Raw genomic sequence first — 18,120 nt, 5'->3', positions numbered from 1 at the left:
CTGGGCAGCCCGAGCGGCTCCAGCCGCTCCCGTGGCCCGGGTTCCGGCCGGCTCACAGACCCAGGTGGAAACTGCTTCCCTCACTGTTTTTTCCTGTGAGGAGTTCTCTGGGATGGTGGCTCTGGGACAGTCCCAAGCCCATCCCATCCAGAGGGAGCAGGACTTTTGGGGAGGTGGTCATGGAGCAGCATGGCCCAGCCCCAAACTGCTCACAGTGTGGTTGTTGGGACACAGGGGTTGGGAATGGAGAGGTGAATGGAATCGCAGAATCACAGAGTAGATTGGGTTGGAAGGGACCTCAAAGCCCACCCAGTTCCACCCCCTGCCATGAGCAGAGACATCTCCCACTGGATCGGGTTGTTCCAAGCCCCATCCAGCCTGGCCTGGGACACCTCCAGGGATGGAGAATCCATGACTTCTCTCGACATTCTGGGTCAGGGCTTCCCCACCCTCCCAGGACCTGGAGAAACGCATTTCCCAGTGCTGTTCCGAGTGTGCAGTGTGGCAGGTGAGGAGCTGGTGTGAAGCGACCTCTGAGCCTGAGGGAACATCTTGTCTGAGACCTTTGTGGGGAGAGGGGGCATCGTTTTCATTCCCCAGACAGAGGGCTTTGTGCCTTTACACTTTTCCTCTGCTGCTCTTGTCGTTTGCGATGACCGAAACGCCTCCTTCCCAGGCCCTTCCAAAGTCCCTGGGCAAGCTGGCCAAGCTGACGAACCTGAACGTGGATCGGAACCGGCTGACGTCCCTCCCGGCTGAGATCGGAGGCTGCGCCAACCTGAACGTGCTGTCCTTGCGCGACAATCGCCTGGCCCTTCTGCCACCGGAGCTCGCCAGCACCACCGAGCTCCACGTCCTGGACGTGGCCGGGAACAGGTGAGCAGCAGGACGGGCGCGTGGGATTGCAGGCGCGTTCCCGAGGAGGCTGCTGCGACGGAGCACCACGGGCTGATCCCTGGTGCGTGTTGGGAAACCCTGGATCCATGCCGACCCCGGGATGTGTGGTTTGGAGAGCCCAGATGAGGCTCTGGAAAGAGCATGGTATGTCTCCAGCTTTGCCTCCTCAGCCCTTCTCCGTATTCCTTGGATGCAGGGTGCGACGATGCAGGAGCGCAGGGCATTTCTCTGTTGAACAGAGTTCAGGGAACCCCTGTTCCGTTGCTGTCTCTCCCGGAGCCTTTGTGTTGTGTAATCAGTTCTGGAGAGCTCAGTGCTGAAGCCGTGCAGTGTCCGGAGGCCCTCGGAGCCGCCACTGGAGGAGGACGGTGCTCATTCTGGCTTCGCCCAGCCCGACAGATCAGTTCCTCGTCCTCCTCCTCTCATCAGCCCCTGCAGAAGCGCGCTCGGGCGCAGCTCCTTCCTACAAAGCCGCTCAGCTGGGTGTGATTCCTGTGCCTCGGCTGCTCCGCCTTCGCCTCAGTCGTGGCCCGAAAGGAGCCCCAGGCTCGCTGTTGGCTCCGTGCGGATCCCAGGGTGTTGGCGTTTGCCACATTCCGGGAATCGGAGAGCTGCACATGGCATTCCTGGTTCTTATTCATAGAATCACGGGATGGTTCGGGCTGGAAGGGACCTCAAATCCCACCCAGTTCCAGCCCCTGCCGTGGGCAAGGACACCTCCCAGGCCCCATCCAACCTGGCCGTGAACCCCTCCAGGGATCACAGAATCACAGAATCACAGAATCACCAGGTTGGAAAGGACCCATTGGATCATCGAGTCCAACCATTCCCAACACTCCCTAAACCATGTCCCTCAGCACTTCATCCACCCGTTCCTTAAACACCTCCAGGGAAGGCGACTCGACCCCCTCCCTGGGCAGCTGTTCCAGTACCCAATGACTCTCACTGTGAAGAATTTTTTTCTGATATCCAGCCTGACCCTCCCCTGACGGAGCTTCAGGCCATTCCCTCTTGTCCTGTCCTCTGTCACTTGGGAGAAGAGCCCAGCTCCCTCCTCTCCACAACCTCCTTTCAGGCAGTTGTAGAGAGTAATAAGGTCTCCCCTCAGCCTCCTCTTCTCCAGGCTAAACAACCCCAGCTCTCTCAGCCGCTCCTCGTCAGACGTTCTCCAGCCCCTCACCAGCTTTGTTGCTCTTCTCTGGACACACTCCAGAGCTCCAACATCCTTCTTGTGGTGAGGGGTCCAGAACTGAACACAGTATTCGAGGTGCGGTCTCACCAGTGCCGAGTACAGAGGGAGAATCCCCTCCCTGGACCTGCTGGTGACCCCATTTCTGATCCAAGCCAAGATGCCGTTGGCCTTCTTGGCCACCTGGGCACACTGCTGGCTCACGTTCAGTCGGCTGTCAACCAGCACCCCCAGGTCCTTCTCTTCCGTGCAGCTCTCCAGCCATTCTTCCCCCAGTCTGTAGCACTGCATAGGATTGTTGTGCCCCTATGGCACAACAATGGGATGTTTCAATGGATGGCACAACAAAGGGATGGGGCAGCCACCGCTGCTCTGGGCAACCTGGGCCAGGGCCTCCCCAACCCCAACAGGAGAACGTTTCTTGCTTAAGATCTGATCTCAATCTCCCCTCTTTCAGCTCAAAACCACCCCCCTCGTCCTATCCCTGCACCCACTGATCCGGAGCTCCTCCACAGCTTTCCTGGAGCCCCATTCCACACTGGAAGCTGCTTTAAGGTCTCCCTGCAGCCTCCTCTTCTCCAGGCTGCACAACCCCAGCTCTCCCAGCCTCTTGTTCCTCCCTTTTCCTCTCCAGCTCGGTTTCTCCGTTGCTTTGTCGGTGCTGTTCCAGTGTTTCCCTGGATCTGTCAGTGCTTACGGAGTGAATCCTCGCCCGGTTGGCAGAGCTGCACCAGGTGCAGCCCTGGGGTCCACAGTCACTGCGGTGGAAGAAGCACTGTTTTTTCCCAATCCACGTGGGATTCATGGGCTGTTCCTGAGCTCAGACTGTAGGAAGGGGAATTTCTGTGTTTCGTGCTGCACTTTAGTGATTTGGGGTTTCCCATTTATGCAGCCTGGAATTCAGAGGCCATAGAACCATAGAATAGTTTGGGTTGGAAGGGACCTTAAAGGTCATCCAGTTCCAAACCCTTGCCATGGGCAGGGACGTCCCACTGGCTCAGGCTGCCCAAGGCCCATCCAACCTGGCCTTGAACACCTCCAGGGATGGGGCAGACACAACTTTCCGGGGCAATCTGTTCCAGGGTCTCACCACTCTCACAGTAAGAAAATTCCTCCTTATATCTTGTCTAAATCTGCCCCTCTCCAGTTTATCCCCATTGCCCCTCGTCCTATCCCCACGAGCCTTTATGAAGAGCCCCTCTCCAGCTTTCCTGGAGCCCCTTCAAATACTGGAAGGTCTCTGTAAGATCTCCTCAGAGCCTTCTCTTCTCCAGGCTGAACAACCCCAACTCTCTCAGCCTGTCCTCATACGGGAGGTGCTCCAGCTCTCAGATCACCTTCGTGGCCTCCTCTGGACCTGTTCCAACAGCTCCATCTCCTTCTTCTGTTGAGGATTCCAGAACTGGACGCAATCCTCCAGATGAGGTCTTCCAAGGGAGGGACAGAGGGGCAGAATCCCCTCCCTCGCCCTGCTGGCCACATATCTTCCAATGCAGCCCAGGAGGTGGTTGGCCCTCTGCGCTGGTAGGGTTGACCTTCTGGGGCAACTTATGAGACCAAAGGTGGACGAGCTAAAACGGTTTCCGTAAAAGCACCGAATACACCAAACCCCGGCGTGTAGCGATCTGGGATCTGATCTGGAAGGTCCTACAGGCTTTGGCTGCCGTGGCGCTGGTGGGTTTGCAGCAGCTGGAAGCTGTCCGGAGCTTCTGTCTGGAAAACCCTCTGTCCCGATCCCTGACGGCGTTGTTCTCCTGTCTGCAAACTCCCTCTTCGGAGCTCTCTGTTTCCACACCGTTGATGGGAGTTGATGGAGCAGCTGTGGCTGCCGGAGCTCTGGCTGTGGCAGAGCCACGGTGCCGAGGAGGCCTTGGCTTTGTCTCCTGTGCCACTGGGACACTCTGGAGCCGAGGTGAGATTCCAGCTTTTCCAGGTTGGTTCAACATCTCTTCTTTGCTTTCGCAGGCTGCAGAACTTGCCGTTTGCTCTGACGAACCTCAACCTGAAAGCCCTGTGGCTGGCGGAGAACCAGTCCCAGCCCATGCTGAAATTCCAGACGGAGGACGACGAAAAGACCGGAGAAAAGGTCCTGACGTGCTACCTGCTCCCGCAGCAGCCCTCGCCCAGCCTAGGTGAGAGCCCGCGCTCCGCGAGCTGCCTGCGCTCCCTGTGCTCTGGGAGCGCTGCGGGGCCTCCGTCTGCCTGACCAGATGGTTCCTGGGATTCTGGAGCCGCTCCGGGTGCCGACTGCCCCGTGCAGCTTCCCGAGGCAGCGGTGGTGAAAGCTGGGAAGCGGCTGCTTTGCAAGTGGTCAGAATCACGGGATCATTGAGGTTGGAAAAGGCCTCCAAGCTCATCCAGTCCAACCGCCAGCCCAACCCCCTGGTGCCAACAACGCTGTCCCCAAGTGCCGCGGCCACACAGATTTGAACCCCCGTAGGGCTGGGGACGCCCCCTGCCCTGGGCAGCCTCTGCCAGGGCTTCCCCGCTCTCTCCATGGAGGAATCATTCCCAGTCTCCAGTCTAACCCTCCCCTGGCCCAACTGGAGGCCGTTCCCTCTCGTCCCATCGCCTGTTCCTGGGGAGCAGAGCCCGACCCCCGCCTGGCTCCAGGCTCCTTTCCAGAGCTGAGCAGAGTCGGGAGGTCTCCCCTCAGCCTCCTCTTCTCCAACAGCCCCAGGTCCCTCACCGCTCCCACAGCCTCTGCGCTCAGACCCTTCCCGGCCCCGTTCCCTTCTCCACACGCGCTCCAGACCCTCCAGGTCTTCCTTGGAGCGAGGGGCCCAGGACTGAGCCCAGGATTTGAGGTGCTGAGTGCAGGGGGACGATCCCGTCCCTGCTCCTGCTGGCCACACCATGGCTGATCCGAGCCTGGATGCTGTTGGCCTTTTTGGCCACCTGGGCCATGTCTGGCTCATGTTCAGCCGCTGTCGACTGGCACTCTCGGGTCCTTTTCCGGCAGTCGGTTTTCCCACCGCTCCTGCCCAAGCCTGGAGCGCTGCATAGAAGCTGCAGCCTCGTCCTCGAGTCTTCTTTGATTTGTTGACTGAGTAGTTCATGATCAACAGTAGTTGATGGTCAAGGTCTGGGTCCTGTCAGGATGATGTTCTTGTGTCCATACTGCTGATTTGTGCCTTAATCCTACCTTTTTCCTTGGTCCTTGGGTAAGGAATGCTAGAGCTGAGGGGTTCGGTGCCTCTTGTAGGGTCTGGTGGGAGACACGAGAGGTGGCAAGACCTGAAGGCTCTGTCCTTTGTCCTCAGGGCCTCCAGGGTTCTGCCATGGGCAGAAGTGCCCTGATGGCTTGAGACCCATCTCTCACCCCCGGCCCCGGCCCTGCCCACTCAGAGAGAAGCTCCCACCACGTTCTCTCTCTCTCTCCGCAGAGAATCTCTTGCAGAACGGGGTGGACGAGAGCTGGACGGACACCAATTTGAACAGAGTCAGCGTGATCCAGTTCCTGGATGAACCCAAAGGAGATGACGAAGAGGAGTCCGGAGCGGAGAGGCGGGTAAGGAGACTCTGGAGGCTTTGGCTCCCCACGGGAACAGGCGCGGTCTGGACTTTGTTACGGACATGGGGAGCTGTGGTGTTTGTGTTTCCCGGTGCTGTCTCATGGAATCGTGGAGTCCTTCAGGTTGGAAAAGCCCTTCCAGCTCTTCCAGCCCAACCGCCGGCCCGTGCCGACTGAACTCTGCCCCCAAGCGCCATGACCACATGTTTTTTGAAGCCAACCAGGGATGGTGACTCCCCCACCTCCGTGGGCAGCCTCTGCCAGGGCTGACAGCCCTTCTCCTGCAGGAATTGTTCCCAAGATCCGATCTAACCCTGCCCTGGCGCAGCTTGAGGCTGTTCCCACTCACCCCATCGCCTGTTCCTGTGGAACAGAGCCCGTCTGTGCCTGCACTCAAAGGGCATTCAGTGCCCTGAGGAAATGGGAAGGTCCAAAGGAGAATTCCCTGAGGGCCTTTATGGGATTCCAGTTTGGAGGCTGTCCCGGGGAGCCAAACCGTGACTGACCCACCACGGAGCGTTCCTGCACCCCAGGGATGCTGATAGTCAGTGGAGTCACGACTGGTGAACCTCGTGGGATTCAGCCAGGCCAACGGCAATGTCCTACACCTGCGTGGGGGCAATCCGTGGGTTCAGGATGGAGGACGGTGTGGTTGTGGAGTTCTTGAGTGCTGGGAAAGGAGAAGCTCCACAGGATCTGGCAACGTGCGCTCCCAGCCCAGAAACCACCCGTGTCCTGGGCTGCGTCCCGAGCCGTGGGACCAGCAGGGAGGGAGGGGATTCTCCCCCTCTGCTCTGGGGAGACCCTACCGGGAGCCCCAGGTCCAGTTCTGGAGTCCTCAGCACAGGGAGGACACACAGCTGTTGGAATGGGTCCAGAGGAGGCCACGGAGATGATCCGAGGTCTGGAGAACCTCCCATACGAGGACAGGCTGAGAGAGTTGGCTTTGTCCAGCCTGGAAAAGAGAAGGCTCTGCGGAGACCTTAGAGCAGCTTCCAGTATGGAAAGAGGCTCCAGGAAAGCTGGGGAGGGGCTTTTTCCGAAGGCCTGGGGTGACGGGATGAGAGGGAACAGCTTTGAATTGGAAGGGGGAAGATTTAGACCGGACATTGGAAGGGAATCCTTCATGATAAGGGTGGGGAGGCCCTGGCCCAGGTTGCCCAGCGGTGGCTGCCCCATCCCTGGAGGGGTTCCAGGCCAGGTTGGATGGGGCTCGGAGCCCCGGATCCAGCAGGAGGTGTCCCTGCCCGTGGCTTTGAGGTCCTTTCCGACCCAAACCATTCCATGATTCTGTGATTTTTTTCTCCCTTTTCACCTCACGGAGATTCCCTTGAGATCCAAACCCTTCTAATAGGTTGTGTTTGCCTCTGTCCTCACAGCACGGATGAGCTGCGAGTATTTGGCAATTTCATGGGGTTTTGGGTTGATTTTAGCATTATTATTAATTTAGAAACCTGTTTTTTCTCGGCTGGGATGGAACCAGGAAAGCATCCCGCGTCCTGCTGCCGCCTGTGCTCGTCAGCCACGCTCAGAAGCTCCAGAGGGATGGAGGAGAAATCCCACCCTGTGTTTCCTGGGGTTTCTGTGTTGGCAGTTTTGCATTTACTGAGCCTGAATTGCAATTCCCATCTATACAATCCATCCCGATCCGTCCGTCACGTGGAGAGCAGGAGGATGTCTGGGAGTGAGCCCCAAGAACCATGGAATCATAGAATGGTTTGGGTTGGAAGGGACCTCAAAGCCCATCCAGTTCCAACCTCCTGCCACGGGCAGGGACACCTCCCACTGGATCAGGGGCTCCGAGCCCCATCCAACCTGGCCTGGAACCCCTCCAGGGATGGGGCAGCCACTGCTGCTCTGGGCACCCTGGGCCAGGGCCTCCCCACCCTCCTCGTGAAGGATTTCCTCCTTAAGTCCAATCTAAATTTTCTTCTCTCCAATTTAAAGCCATTCCTCCTCGTTCTGTCACTTTAAGCCGTTGTAAAAAGCCCTTCCCCAGCTTTCCGGGAGCCTCTTTCCATACTGGAAGCGGCTCTAAGGCTCTAAGGCAGCGGCTTCCGTACTGGAAGCGCACAGCCTTCTCTTCCCCAGGCTGGACAAAGCCAACTCTCTCAGCCTGTCCTCATACGGGAGGTTCTCCAGACCTCGGATCATCTCCGTGGCCTCCTCTGGACCCATTCCAACAGCTCCACGTCCTCCCTGTGCTGAGGACTCCAGACTGGACCTGGGGCTCCCGGTAGGGTCTCCCCAGAGCAGAGGGGGAGAATCCCCTCCCTCCCTGCTGGTCCCACGGCTCGGGATGCAGCCCAGGACACGGGTGGTTTCTGGGCTGGGAGCGCACGTTGCCGGATCCTGTGGAGCCTCTCCTCCCCCAGCACTCAGGTCCTCCACAACCACACCGTCCTCCATCCTGAACCCACGGATTGCCCCCACGCAGGTGTAGGACATTGCCGTTGGCCTGGCTGAATCCCACGAGGTTCACCAGGTTTTCCTGGAGTTCTGTTGAGAACCGGATGTAGGACTCCAGGTGGGTGTCCCCAGAGCAGAGCAGAGGGGCAGAACCCCCTCGGTCTGTGCCGGCCGCGCTGCTCGGGGTGCAGCCCAGGACACGGGTGGTTTCTGGGCTGGGAGCACACGTTGCCGGCTCCCGTGGAGCTTCTCCTCCGCCGGTACCCAAGTCCTTCTCCGCAGCGCTGCTCCCAACCACGTCGTCCCCCGGCCTGCATTGAAATGGCCGATTGCCCCAACCCAGGGGCAGGACCTTGCTTGGCCTCGCTGGACCTCATGAGGTTCGCACAGCCGCGCGTCCCTCTGGACGCCATCCCGTCCTTCCGATGCAACCGCCGCGCCGCTCAGCTCGGTGTCACCGCGAACGTGCCGAGGTGCCCTCGGTCTCGCTGTCATTGGTGCCATTAAGCAGCGCTGGTGCCAGTGCGGCAGCGTCCTCTGCCTCCATGCCTCCTCCTCCCAGCCTGGCGCAGCGGAGAGGCCGCGATCCGATCCCGCTGCGCAGCGTTCGGGCTGCGGCACCGATAACGCCTCGTGTGTGCCGGCTCGCTCTGGCTGCGGAGTCTCCGGCGCTGAGTGCTTTTCTCCCGCAGGGCTTGCAGCGCCGAGCAACCCCGCACCCCAGCGAGCTGAAGGTCATGAAGAAGGTGATCGAGGTTCGGCGCAATGAGGCGTTTGCCGCAAAGCCCGACCTGGGCCCCGGTTCTCCCAGCTCGGAGGTGAGTGCGGCTCCCAGAGAAACGGAGAACTGGGAGCAGAGCTGGGGAGGATGAGGCAGCGTGTGTGAGCTGGGTGGGAAGAACTTCCTTTGGGAACGATTGGAAGGGGCTGAGCATGGATTACCTGGATCCCAAGGGTTGGAATCCGCCTCGTGGTGTCACCTGGGCCTGCCGAGATCACAGGATCATAGGTTGGAAAAGACCTCTGGGATCACTGAGTCCAACCATTCCATCTGCCACTAAACCACGTCCCTCAGCGCGTCGTCTCCCCGTCTTTTAAACACCTCCAGGGATGAGGACTCCACCCCCTCCCTGTGCAGCCTCTGCAGGGCCTGAGGAACTTTTCTGTGAAGAACTTCTTCCCGATACGCAGTCTGAACTCATTTTGAGGCCATTCCCTCTTGTCCTGTCCCCTGTCACTTGGGAGAAGAGCCCAGCTCCCTCCTCTCCACAACCTCCTTTCAGGCAGTTGTAGAGAGCAATAAGGTCTCCCCTCAGCCTCCTCTTCTCCAGGCTAAACAACCCCAGCTCTCTCAGCCGCTCCTCGTCAGACGTTCTCCAGCCCCTCACCAGCTTTGTTGCTCTTCTCTGGACACGCTCCAGAGCCTCAACATCCTTCTTGTGGTGAGGGGTCCAGAACTGAACACAGTATTCGAGGTGTGGCTTCACCAGTGCCGAGTCCAGGGGCGGAATCCCCTCCCTGGACCTGCTGGTCACACCATTCCTGATCCAAGCCAAGATGCCGTTGGCCTTTTTGGCCACCTGGGCACACTGCTGGCTCATGTTCAGTCAATCAACACTCCCAGTTGAGATGGAGCAAGAGGAACAACCATGGAATCATTGAGGTTGGAAAAGCCCTCCAAGCTCATCTGCTCCAACCCTCAGCCAAAGCCTGGCCGTGCCGGCTGATCCCTGTCCCCAAGTGCCACATCCACACGGTTTCCAGGCCCCTTCAGGGATGAGGACTCCTCCCTGCCCTGGGCAGCCTCTGCCAGGGCTTCCCCGCTCTTTCCCTGAAGGAATCGTTCCCAGTCTCCAGTCTAACCCTCCTCTGGCCCAGCTGGAGGCCGTTCCCTCTCGTCCTAACCCAGGACACAGGGGGCGGCGTGAGAGGAGTTGTGAGCGTTGGTGCCACTTTGTCACAAAGAGGGAGAGGAGAAGGTGGCTCTAAATTCCCAGTAAAGAGCGATGGGAATGGAGCACCTGGAGGAGGCGTCTCGCTCTCCCGGTGTCTCCTAGGAACGGATCCTTCCGGGTGGGGAGGAACGAGTGGGTGTGGGATAAGCAGAGAGAGCATCCGGAAAGAGAAGCTCTTGTGATGGCTCTGGATCCACCTCACCTCGCGTGGCTCCGTCTCCTGCCTGGGTTTCCATCCTGATGTTTTCGATCCTCTCCTCAGGAGAAGAGGCTGAGCGCCACATCGAACCGCAGCGAGGATTCCCACCTTTCCAACAGCACCGCCTCCGCGGACTGCCGGGGAGACGAGGGAGAGCGGAGCCGGCCGAACGGGCAGCCCGAGGCGCTGGAGCTGGAGAAGGAGGCGAAGCCCAGAGTGGAAGAGGAGCGTAAGGAAGCGGCCGAGCAAGAGGAGGAAGATGTGGAGGTGGAATACAATGAGGTAAGAGCCAAAGAACTGCAGCGGGGGTGTGATAAAAACGGGAAGGACTTGCTAGTTCCAGAGGGAATGGATGCACTGAGTGGGATTTGGGCACCTCTGGAGGCAACTCCAGGCCATGGAAGCCAAGGGCAAGAGGAGATCCAGGCAGCTGAGGACTGGGAAGGGGCACTGTGGGAGCCAGACGGGCAGTGCAGGAAATCCGGATTGGAGGTTTGGGTGCCCTCAGTCCCTGGAGAAGATGGAAGATGGGTCCGGGTGAAGGAGTCACTGTGGAAAAAGGCAGCTGTGTCCGGGGGAGGCCACGGGGATGATCCGAGGGCTGGAGCACCTCCCGTACAAGGACAGGCTGAGTGAGTTGGGGGTGTCCAGCCTGGAGGAGAAAAGGCTTCAGGGAGACCTTAGAACAGCTTCCAGGATAGAAAAGCGCTCCAGGAAAGCCGGGTAAGGGCTCTGGATCAGGGAGTGCAGAGACAGGACGAGAGGAATGGTTTTGAGCTGAAAGAGGGGAGAATGAGATGAGATCTCAGGGAGAAATGTTCTCCCGTGAGGGTGTGGAGGCCCTGGCCCGGGTTGCCCAGAGCAGTGGTGGCTACACCATCCCTGGAGGGGTTCCAGGCCAGGTTGGATGGGGCTTGGAGCCCCTGATCCAGTGGGAGGTGTCTCTGCCCATGGCAGAGGTTGGAACTGGGTGGTCTACCAAGTCCCTTCCAAACCAAACCATTCAGTGACTTTAGGTCTGGTGTAATTCTACCGTGTGTTCTTGTGTGTTGTGTGGCAGAAAAGCAGGAACGCTGGCTCTGCCGGCGGTGGGGACAGCGGGTTCCTCACTGCCTCTGGGCACGGCTCTTCCCGGAGCTTCACCACTTCTCTGTGACTTTGCCGTCGCAGCCCACTGTGCACTTCGCTGAGGACACACTGATACGGAGCGAGGATGAAGATGAAGATGAAGATCGACCCTTCCCAGTGGAGAAGCAGCGGCTGATCCGCAAGGACACGCCCCACTACAAGAAACACTTCAAGATAACTAAACTGCCCAAGCCGGAGGCGGTGGTGGCGCTGCTGCAGGGGCTGAGCAGCGACGGAGTCCCCAAAGAGGAGGAGGAGGAGTTGGGAGGCTGCAACAACAACGCGGAGCCCGAGGACCAGGAGGAAGCGTGGGATGAGGATGAGAGAAAGAATGGAGCTTTGTCTGCTCAGCCGTCGGTGAAGGTAAGGTCTTGTGGGGAGGGGGGAGGTCGCGGGGGTGCCAGACCCCCCTTCTGCTGCTTTGAACTGGTGGTACCCATGGAAACGTTGACCAGAGGTTCCACCGCTTCAGGAGAGGCGTGAGGAGGGCAGGAGAGCTGAAGTTCATTCTGGGACTCATGGTTGTCCAAGAGCTGCTCCGTGTTGCTCCTGTCTGACTCCTTGTGCTGTGTCCAATTCCCACCCCCTCCCCGTCACGTCTGAAGTGTCCGGTGCCGCAGGAACGGTTCCTTTGTCCCATCACTGACAAAGTTCTTCCATCCCTTTCACTTACCTCCTCGTGGTTGCACCTCCTGTGCAAGGGGACGTGCTTTATTCCCAGGTGGATCTAATCCCAGGCTCGCGTCCAGGCTGCTTGCGCCGGTCTTTGTGCCACGGTGCCTCCTGGAGAGGAGTGTGGTGAGGAGACAGGAGCGTGTCCACCCCAGCGGTTCTACCGCACGCCTGTCCCGGCCTGGATGCGGCCTGATGGGATCTCTGAGAGCTTCTGCTCCGGAGTTTTGCCGTTGCTGTAGGGCTGGGATGGGCCGTTCCGGTTATGCCGGGGGCTGGCGAGATGGGAGGTTCCTGGTCCTCTGCAGTGGAATCACCGTGCTTGGCTGGGGAGGTTCTTCCTTGAGGAAGATCCTCCCGCTGGGGTAGGGAGATGGCGATGAGGGACCTTGCGTGAGGTCAGACCAGTTCTTACTGGTGTTGGTGTGATGGTTTTGTGAGGCACGTTTGGCAGGCGCGGACCAGGACGTGGCTGAGTCTCCGTCACAGCCCGACACCCACAATTCTCCCAGGTGAGATCTCTGCGCTGGTGGGAGATGCCGGAGTGAAATCTGTTCCGTACACGCTCCAGGCTGTTGGGATCGTTTCCACCCCACGCTGGAGCTCAGGTCACTCAGGGGAGGTTCCTGCACTCACGTTGACTTTGGATCCTTTTTCTCTGCGAGTTCCTCGCTGATGCAGCCTGGGTCACGCTCCCTAGGGATGAGGCAAGGAGCTTCCTTGCTGTCCATGGAACCAAAAGGTGTTGCTGTCGCTCTAAGAATGCATGAAGCTGTCCTGAGTCCCCTCCACCCGAGACCTGCCGTGCCTGAGAAGTGCCCTCTCCCAAAAAAAGCTCATTTTAGTCGAGGATTCAGAGCTGAGGATGCGCTCAGCCATGGGCAAACCCTACGTAGGCGCTGAGACCGGAGGTTTGGTGCTGTCGGAGGTTGCCTTTGCCTGGAAATCCCGATGTTCCTCTTCGTGGGGCCGGGTTGGGTGCCTGCTCCATGGGGGAGGTTGTGTCAGCTTGCCTGCCAAGCCAGAGGTGGGAACGTGGGGAGTCGCATCGCTGTGCTGCCTCCTTGCCTTGAGCGAGGTGGGACGGGGGGTGTGGGACTCCTCCATGCCTTGAGTGAGGTGGGATAGGGGGTGTGGGACACCTCCGAGCCTTGAGGGAGGTGGGACAGGGGGTGTGGGACACCTCCGAGCCTTGAGGGAGGTGGGACAGGGGGTCTGGGACACCTCTGAGCCTTGAGGGAGGTGGGACAGGGGGTGTGGGACTCCTCCATGCCTTGAGCGAAGTGGGACAGGGGGTGTGGGACACCTCCGAGCCTTGAGGGAGGTGGGACAGGGGGTGTGGGACACCTCCGAGCCTTGAGGGAGGTGGGACAGGGGGTGTGGGACACCTCCATGCCTTGAGGGAGGTGGGACAGGGGGTGTGGGACACCTCCGAGCCTTGAGGGAGGTGGGACAGGAGGTGTGGGACACCTCCGAGCCTTGAGGGAGGTGGGACAGGGGGTGTGGGACACCTCCGAGCCTTGAGGGGAGGTGGGACAGGAGGTGTGGGACACCTCCGAGCCTTGAGGGAGGTGGGACAGGGGGTGTGGGACACCTCCGAGCCTTGAGGGGTGGGACAGTGGGTGTGGGACTCCTCCATGCCTTGAGCGAAGTGGGACGGGGCATGTGGGACACCTCCGAGCCTTGAGTGAAGTGGGACAGGGGGTGTGAGACACCTCCGAGCCTTGAGGGAGGGGGGACAGGGGGTGTGGGACACCTCCAAGCCTTGAGGGAGGTGGGACAGGGGGTGTGGGACCCCGAGTCCTTCAGCCAGAGGTTTTCTGCAAAGCCAGTTGGTTTTCAAGAGAGATCCCGGTGTCTCCTGTGTTTGGGAGCGCGATCTCTGGGTGCCTCACGATGTGCTCTCCATGGAGCCTCTTCCCTCCGCGGAGAGGGATGATGTGGTTTGGTTTGGGCTGTGGTTTGGTTTGGGGATCACTTCACTTCTGTGCAGCATCTGGAGGTCCCTCTGCTCTTCTCCTGTGTCGTTTCACCCTTCCTCCCTCCCTGGATGACTCGGGACAGGGGGCACAGTCAGCTCATCGTGTCCAGCTTGCGCTCTCGGTGCCCGCAGCCTCGGTGCGCCGGCGCTGCCGAAACGCAGCCTCTGAGAAGCCGTACCCAGCGCGCCGACGCTCCGCACGCTGCGAGCCGCGGGAGCGGCGCTGCTGCTGGTGCGCGCCGGTGGGTGGTGGTGGAACCGGCGCCGGCGGGGTCTGCTGCGCGTCTGCGTTGGGTGGTGGTGGTGGTGGTGGTGGTGGTGGCGGGTTTGGTCGATGCTCCACTAATCCGCATGCCTCTTTGCTGGTTCCTGTCCTAACAGGGGGTGTCGTTTGATCAAGCCAATAATCTGCTGATTGAACCTGCTCGCATTGAGGAGGAAGAGGTCTGTACCACTCCCGCTCTTCTCTCTCTGCCACCAATCATTCCGTCTGCTTCCTTTCCTTCCCAGGCTCACCCAGTGCCGCACGGGGACCTCGGAGCTCTCAGGGTCAAAGTGGCTTCTGGACCTGACCGCTCCCAAACACCCAATGATTGTTTCCTCCCCGCTTTTGCCTCCTTTCCCTCTTTTCTAAGCCCGAGGTGAGAACGGCTGCTGCAGATCAGGAGGGAGACGAAGGCACGTGGACCCCACAGGGGGCCGAGGTGGAAGGTTCGGTTCCTGAGCGTTGAGGAAGGAGAAGGTGGAGGGGAATAAATGCATCCTCTGGGATGAAGGAGCAGAACTCGGGAATCTGCTCCTTCGGGAGAGGGAGGGCGATTAACTCGGGATGCTGTGCCTGGAGCCAACGATCCACGCAGCTCCTGCAGCCCCTCAGGGCGTCAGGAAGGGACCGCGAGGTCCTCACACGCGTTGGTGTGTGCCCCAAAGTCCATCTCCCTGCATCCTGCTCCCTCAGCTCATCCCATGGCTACGATCGACTTCCTTCTCCCTTCCCAGCGGGATCGTCCCGCACGGGCTCCAGGGAGCGGCTGGAAGCTGGGGGCTGCCGGTGGCCAGAGCCAGTGGCCAGAGCTGGCATCTGTGTGGGTGCGGCCGGCTGGCGCGGAGGCTCCGTCCCCTGGGACAGAACCTCGGCACCGGGCGCTGCGTGAGTGCCCTGCCCCGGTTGTCCCAGCCCTCCGCTCTTCCGTGCTCCCTCGGGTGTAGAACGGAGCCTGTGGGGTCCTGGCTTTGGAGTGAGACCCTCTGGGATAGAGCTGACGGATCCTGTCCCCTTCAGGTGGAATGTGAGGTGGCCCAGACATTGTCCACTGTTGGTGTGTCCTGAGGATTTGCCCATCCCGGCTCCGGATCGCCGGGAAATGTGTTCACATCTCTTGGGTTTTCCTTTTTTGTGGCTCTTCTGTCGCTCGGAGACAAAACCGAGCGTAGCTCTTGGCCCTTTTTTCCAGCTGTTGGACGTCACCCTCCATTTATGGAGTTTTCTGGCTCCTCCAGATGCCGTGGTCCGGGAAACCTCGGTCTGGTGTCAGGAATCAGCCCACCTGCCTCTTCCTTGGCTCCTCCCACGCTCCTCCTGCATCTGGTGGAAGCGCCTGGAGCTCCTCCGGGGTGGCTGGAGAGGGCGGCTGGTTGGAGGCCCCAGGTTGGCTCTGGTGTCCCTGCCGCACGGTCGCCTTTGTGCCGACCTTTTCCCGTGCTGTAGGGAGCAGAGCGGGAGCGCAGGTCCCACGGATGAGCCAGGGAGCCACCGGAGGGTGGTGGGGCCTGGAGCAGACCGGCTTTGGGAAGCAGTCGGTTGTCCGGTGGCTCGGAGCGATGCTCGGCTCAGGAATGCTGTTGACCCCTCTGGTCCGTGCTCTGGTGACTGTTCAGTCTGGAGATGAGGACGCTGAGGGGAGACCTCCTCACTCTCTACAACTCCCTGGAAGGAGGTTGGAGCGAGGTGGGCGCTGGGCTCTGCTCCCAAGGAACAGGCAATGGGATGAGAGGAAACAGCCTTGAGTTGTGCCAGGGGAGCTTCAGACTGGATTTTGGGAAAGACTTCTTCACTGGAAGAGTGGTGAAGCCCTGGCGGAGGCTGCTCAGGGTGGTGGAGGAGTCCCCATCCCTGGAGGCGGTCAGAAGCTGCGTAGATGTGACACTCGGGGACACGGTTTAGTGGGCACGGTGGTGGTGTGTTGATGGTTGAACTGGATGATCTTAGAGAGCTTTTCCAGCCTGAATGGTTCCATGATTCTCTTTAGGGGAGTCACCCTAGGTGCTTCCCAGGGCTGCAGCTCCTGTGGAAGGTTTGGTCTCCAGAGGAGACATCAGCAAAAGCAAAGACAGGGCTGTGAGGGAGCTGAACGCGGGCACTGCGGATGGGACACCTCGTGTGTGCCGAGGAGACCCCTTCCCACCTTTCCCAGTGCTTTGGCTGCAAGGAGCACGCGCCTCTCGGTGAAGGTGCAGGACAACGGGAGGAATGTTCAGGGCCTGAAGGACTACTTAGCATCGGAGCAGTGTCCACCTGGTGTTCCAGGGATGGTTCCACGTCCTTGAGGAGAACCTATTGCAGGTGAACCAACGGGATGGTACGGAGCAGGACCTTTGCCAAGCAGAGCCCGGTGTCCCTTGAGCAGCGCAGTTCACGTTCATGGCACTGCTGTCACGTTCCTTGTCCAATTTCTTAAGGCTCAGAGAGGAGGAGCCACTGACTGAGTGTTCTCTGAGCCTAAACCATGGTCCTGAGGTGGACCAGCCGTGCCAGAGCCGAGCTGGAGACATCTGCCTGGCTTCCGTCCCATCCCAGCATCAGGGTGCAGGGAGCCGAGTGCTGTGGGTGCAGCTGGAGCTTCCAGAGCTCCTGGAGACGTTGGTGCCGATGGAACCCTGCTACGGTGAAGGAAAGGTCTTAAAGCCCTGAGATCTGGCAGGGGAGATAGACTCCACACTGGCTCCAGCCCCAGGGTGTTGTCCCAGTCCCCAGAACTGGATGTGCCGCGAGGCTTTGGAGGAGAAGAGCTGAAAGAATGGAGTTTTTAAGCTGCAAGAAGGAAGATTGAGATGAGATCTTGGGGAGAAGTGTTCTCCTGTGAGGGTGGGGAGGCCCTGGCCCGGGTTGCCCAGAGCAGTGGTAGCTGCCCCATCCCTGGAGGGGTTCCAGGCCAGGTTGGATGGGTCTTGGAGCCCCTGATCCAGTGGGAGGTGTCCCTGCCCATGGCAGGGGGTGGGACTGGGTGGGCTTGGAGATCGCTTCCCACCCGAAGTGTTCTGGGATTCTACGGCATCAGCCGTTGTTGCAGACAACGCAGCGCTGGTCCCTCAACCAGAACCCGGGACCCTCTTTTTGCTGTTATGGTTGACCTGCACAGCTGCTCCTCCTGGACCGCGTCCTCAAAACTTATCTGAACCCAACCAGCCTCTCCGTGCGATCTCGTCCCTTCCAACAGCAGCTCGACGCGCTGCTTTTCAGGGAAGCGTGGAACAGAATGGAGATGTTGTGGTGTTGGCTGGGGTGAAACCACGTGCTCGTCTGGACGTCATCAGGCTTGGAGCTCTTACGAAGCAAATGTGAGTTTCCTGCAGTGCGACCTCCAAACTTTAATCTCTGAGACGATCAATGAACCTCTCATAAACACCGGAAGGATCACGACAGCGGTATCTCTCAGCTAGAAGGTACCTTCTGACGGAGCAGGACCCTGAGGCCTTAGGAGAGATGCAGCCCGCCCTTCTCTCCGTTGGTTCTTTAAGTGACTGAATGTCCCGTTGTGGACGTGGAATCATGGAATCACAGAATCCCAGCTGCCATATCTTCTGTTGGAATTGGTCTGGCTTTATTTTCTCACCACAGGAGCGTTTTTATGACCAAGGAGATCATCCTGGTGAGGCCACACCGCAAATTCCGGGCTCAGTTTTGGACCCCTCACTCCAAAAAAGGACATTGAGGGGCTGTAGCGTGTCCTGAGAAGGGAACAGAGCTGGGAATGGTCTGGAGAAAAAGGATTATGAGAGGTGGCTGAGGGACCTGGGTCTGCTTAGTCTGGAGAAGAGGAGGCTGAAGGGAGGGAGACCTCATCGCTGTCTACAACTTCCTGAAAGGAGGTTGTGGAGAGGACGTTGTTAGTCTCCTCTCTCCGGTAACAAGTGATGGGATGAGAAGAAGTGGCCTCAAGTTGCACTGGGGGAGGG

At 59.5% G+C, this 18,120-nt stretch overlaps 1 protein-coding gene across 19 annotated transcripts in view; it reads left to right on the top strand.

Annotated features, from left to right (window-relative positions):
* SCRIB (scribble planar cell polarity protein) overlaps nucleotides 1-18,120 on the top strand; it is a 117,176-nt gene that overhangs the window by 31,075 nt on the left and 67,981 nt on the right. For 18 of the 19 annotated variants that reach the window (XM_054057072.1, XM_054057069.1, XM_054057062.1 and 15 more), the window contains exons 10-16: nucleotides 677-876; nucleotides 4,052-4,218; nucleotides 5,473-5,597; nucleotides 8,702-8,827; nucleotides 10,227-10,445; nucleotides 11,334-11,654; nucleotides 14,326-14,388. In XM_054057072.1, the coding sequence (XP_053913047.1) occupies nucleotides 677-876; nucleotides 4,052-4,218; nucleotides 5,473-5,597; nucleotides 8,702-8,827; nucleotides 10,227-10,445; nucleotides 11,334-11,654; nucleotides 14,326-14,388 (1,221 nt within the window). The remainder of the gene's footprint in view (nucleotides 1-676; nucleotides 877-4,051; nucleotides 4,219-5,472; nucleotides 5,598-8,701; nucleotides 8,828-10,226; nucleotides 10,446-11,333; nucleotides 11,655-14,325; nucleotides 14,389-18,120) is intronic. The other variant, XM_054057066.1, reaches the window with a different exon arrangement.

Source organism: Cuculus canorus, chromosome 2 (assembly GCF_017976375.1).
Source record: "Cuculus canorus isolate bCucCan1 chromosome 2, bCucCan1.pri, whole genome shotgun sequence".
Lineage (NCBI taxonomy): Eukaryota > Metazoa > Chordata > Aves > Cuculiformes > Cuculidae > Cuculus > Cuculus canorus.
Note: the sequence above shows the minus strand (reverse complement) of the source record. Positions and strands in the feature narration are given on the sequence as shown.